This window comes from Coptis chinensis, chromosome 3 (assembly GCF_015680905.1).
Source record: "Coptis chinensis isolate HL-2020 chromosome 3, ASM1568090v1, whole genome shotgun sequence".
NCBI lineage: Eukaryota > Viridiplantae > Streptophyta > Magnoliopsida > Ranunculales > Ranunculaceae > Coptis > Coptis chinensis.
In genome coordinates this window covers 71,359,112-71,361,100 of record NC_141458.1, presented here as the reverse complement: position 1 = coordinate 71,361,100, position 1,989 = coordinate 71,359,112, and the positions used below count along the sequence as shown (strand labels likewise).

General features: G+C 37.7%; 1 protein-coding gene across 1 annotated transcript; it reads right to left on the bottom strand.

The window, feature by feature from the left end:
- Nucleotides 1-1,031: 1,031 nt before the first annotated feature.
- On the bottom strand, nucleotides 1,032-1,547 carry LOC147510663 (uncharacterized). Its single transcript, XM_086598211.1, has one exon. It carries the CDS (start codon nucleotides 1,545-1,547, stop codon nucleotides 1,032-1,034), a length of 516 nt encoding a protein of 171 aa, XP_086454337.1.
- Between the last annotated feature and the right edge of the window lie 442 nt (nucleotides 1,548-1,989).

The window sequence follows — 1,989 nt, the reverse complement described above, 5'->3', positions numbered from 1 at the left end:
AAATGACACATGCCATAAATTATCAACATGTTGAAATTTTGCTAAACTCCTACAGTCAAAGTCTATTCATGTGTCACATGGTTTGACATTATATGTGTTTAGATGTGAAGATAAATTTAACGTTTATGTAGGATCGTACTTTGCTATATTGATATTTCTTCATATATGGCTATGTTTTGTATGGAATCTTATGTCACCTATTATATTATTTTGTTTTGTCTATCTTGGTAGGTAATTGCTGATGGTAACTTCAATGTAGTATGACCGTTGCAACAAATATTTAACGCACAATATGGCCATATTGGCAGGAAACCTTTTGGACGGGAAAATGTTGCTATATTAGTAGTCACTCAGACTTGTATTTCATTTCTATTTCTATTTTCTGTGTCCAACAAAATGGGTGGGGGAGAAGGAGAAAGTGAAGGTTCTAGCAGTAATAAGGCATCTATGGATTCAGCAAGTTCAACAAACAATTGTTTTGGGTGCAGATCAATTGGCCATTGGAAAATCAATTGTCCATGGGCAAATATTAATAAGTGTCCAAGATGTTTGCCCACAAATATGCGGTTTGCAGTCAGTAAAAAGGAATGTAGTCTAGGGAGACAGTATCTCTCATGCAGGCAAATGGTGAATGGTGTAAAGGTTTTAGATGGATTGATCTAGCAGGTAGAGAGACCAAGGATAAACAACCTATTGGAAGTGCACTTGGAAAAGGACCTGTTGAGGACGACCACTTGACGGTCACCATTGATGGTCCAGTTAAAATGAATATCGAAGGCAATGTTCAAAATGTGAGCGAACTTGTTAAGAAGTTATCTATCAGAGATTAAGTTCATATATATGTACTTGTTTTTTATATTAATATTACAATAACATGTCCCACAAAAAGATGTATGTAACTGGACCTAGTAATTTTCAAGTAACCAAAATAGCTGACATTGTCTTGCATTCTACCTACCTATTGCAACCCATAATCATATAAACTCTTCATATTCAAAATCTAGTGGAACTCCAGCTAAAAAATCAATCTATTATGCATCATCAGTGGCCCTTGTGCATGTTGTCATGTTGTGTCCAAGACCACCACAACGAGAACACCTTCTTTTTTGCATTGGAACCCCCTCTCCTTTAGATCGCTTTATTTTCTTCATTGGCCTGCCAGGCATGACCTCATCTACGGGTGGTTTGACCATGATTCCATCAAAAACCCAAACCCATTGTTCTTTACCTCTTATTGGTTTCCACTCTTCTCGATAAGTTACCATCATAGTTTCTTTTGTGTGCCAATGCAAGCAATAGTCATATACAGAGAATTTACCGTCATCAATTGCCTTCATAACATGGCTACAAGGAAGACCAACTTGTTGGAAGAAACCACAAGTACATGTCTTGTTTAATAGGTCTACAGTGTCAGTACGATCTATACTTACAATAGAGTAAACATACTCAGTTGCCCTCGAAGCTGTGAACGGACGACTAACGTATCTTGAACTGACAATCACATCTTCCACATATTTGGTCAGTTTGCTCTTAAGCTTTGAAGCCATCAGTATATAGTCATAGAAGTGTTTGATTATGTTTGACCGAATTCCGTTCAGAAGAGATGTAACAGGCATTGCTCACTCTGGCAGTATCATCTTGTTCCAACTCTCAATGTGATTTGTATAGCAAATACCATACCTTCTCATTGGAGCAAATGCACAGGACCATGACTCTTTCGAAATCTTAAAAGTCTTGCGTACCCCTTCGGATCGCTATAGGATATGTGACTCAGGATTCTAACAAAATCAGCTTTATCATAAGTTTCTGCCGCCCTCTTCACCCTCCCTTTTGTGTCTTCCTTACTGACATTGTTTAAGATATGTTGTGCAGAAAAGCAATGTGTAGCATTAGAAAGATTTTAGGCACGGCTTGAAGAATGCTTTGATGCCTATCAGACATAAGCACAAATTTCTCCTCAATCCCAACGACATGGTCTCTCAACTTCTT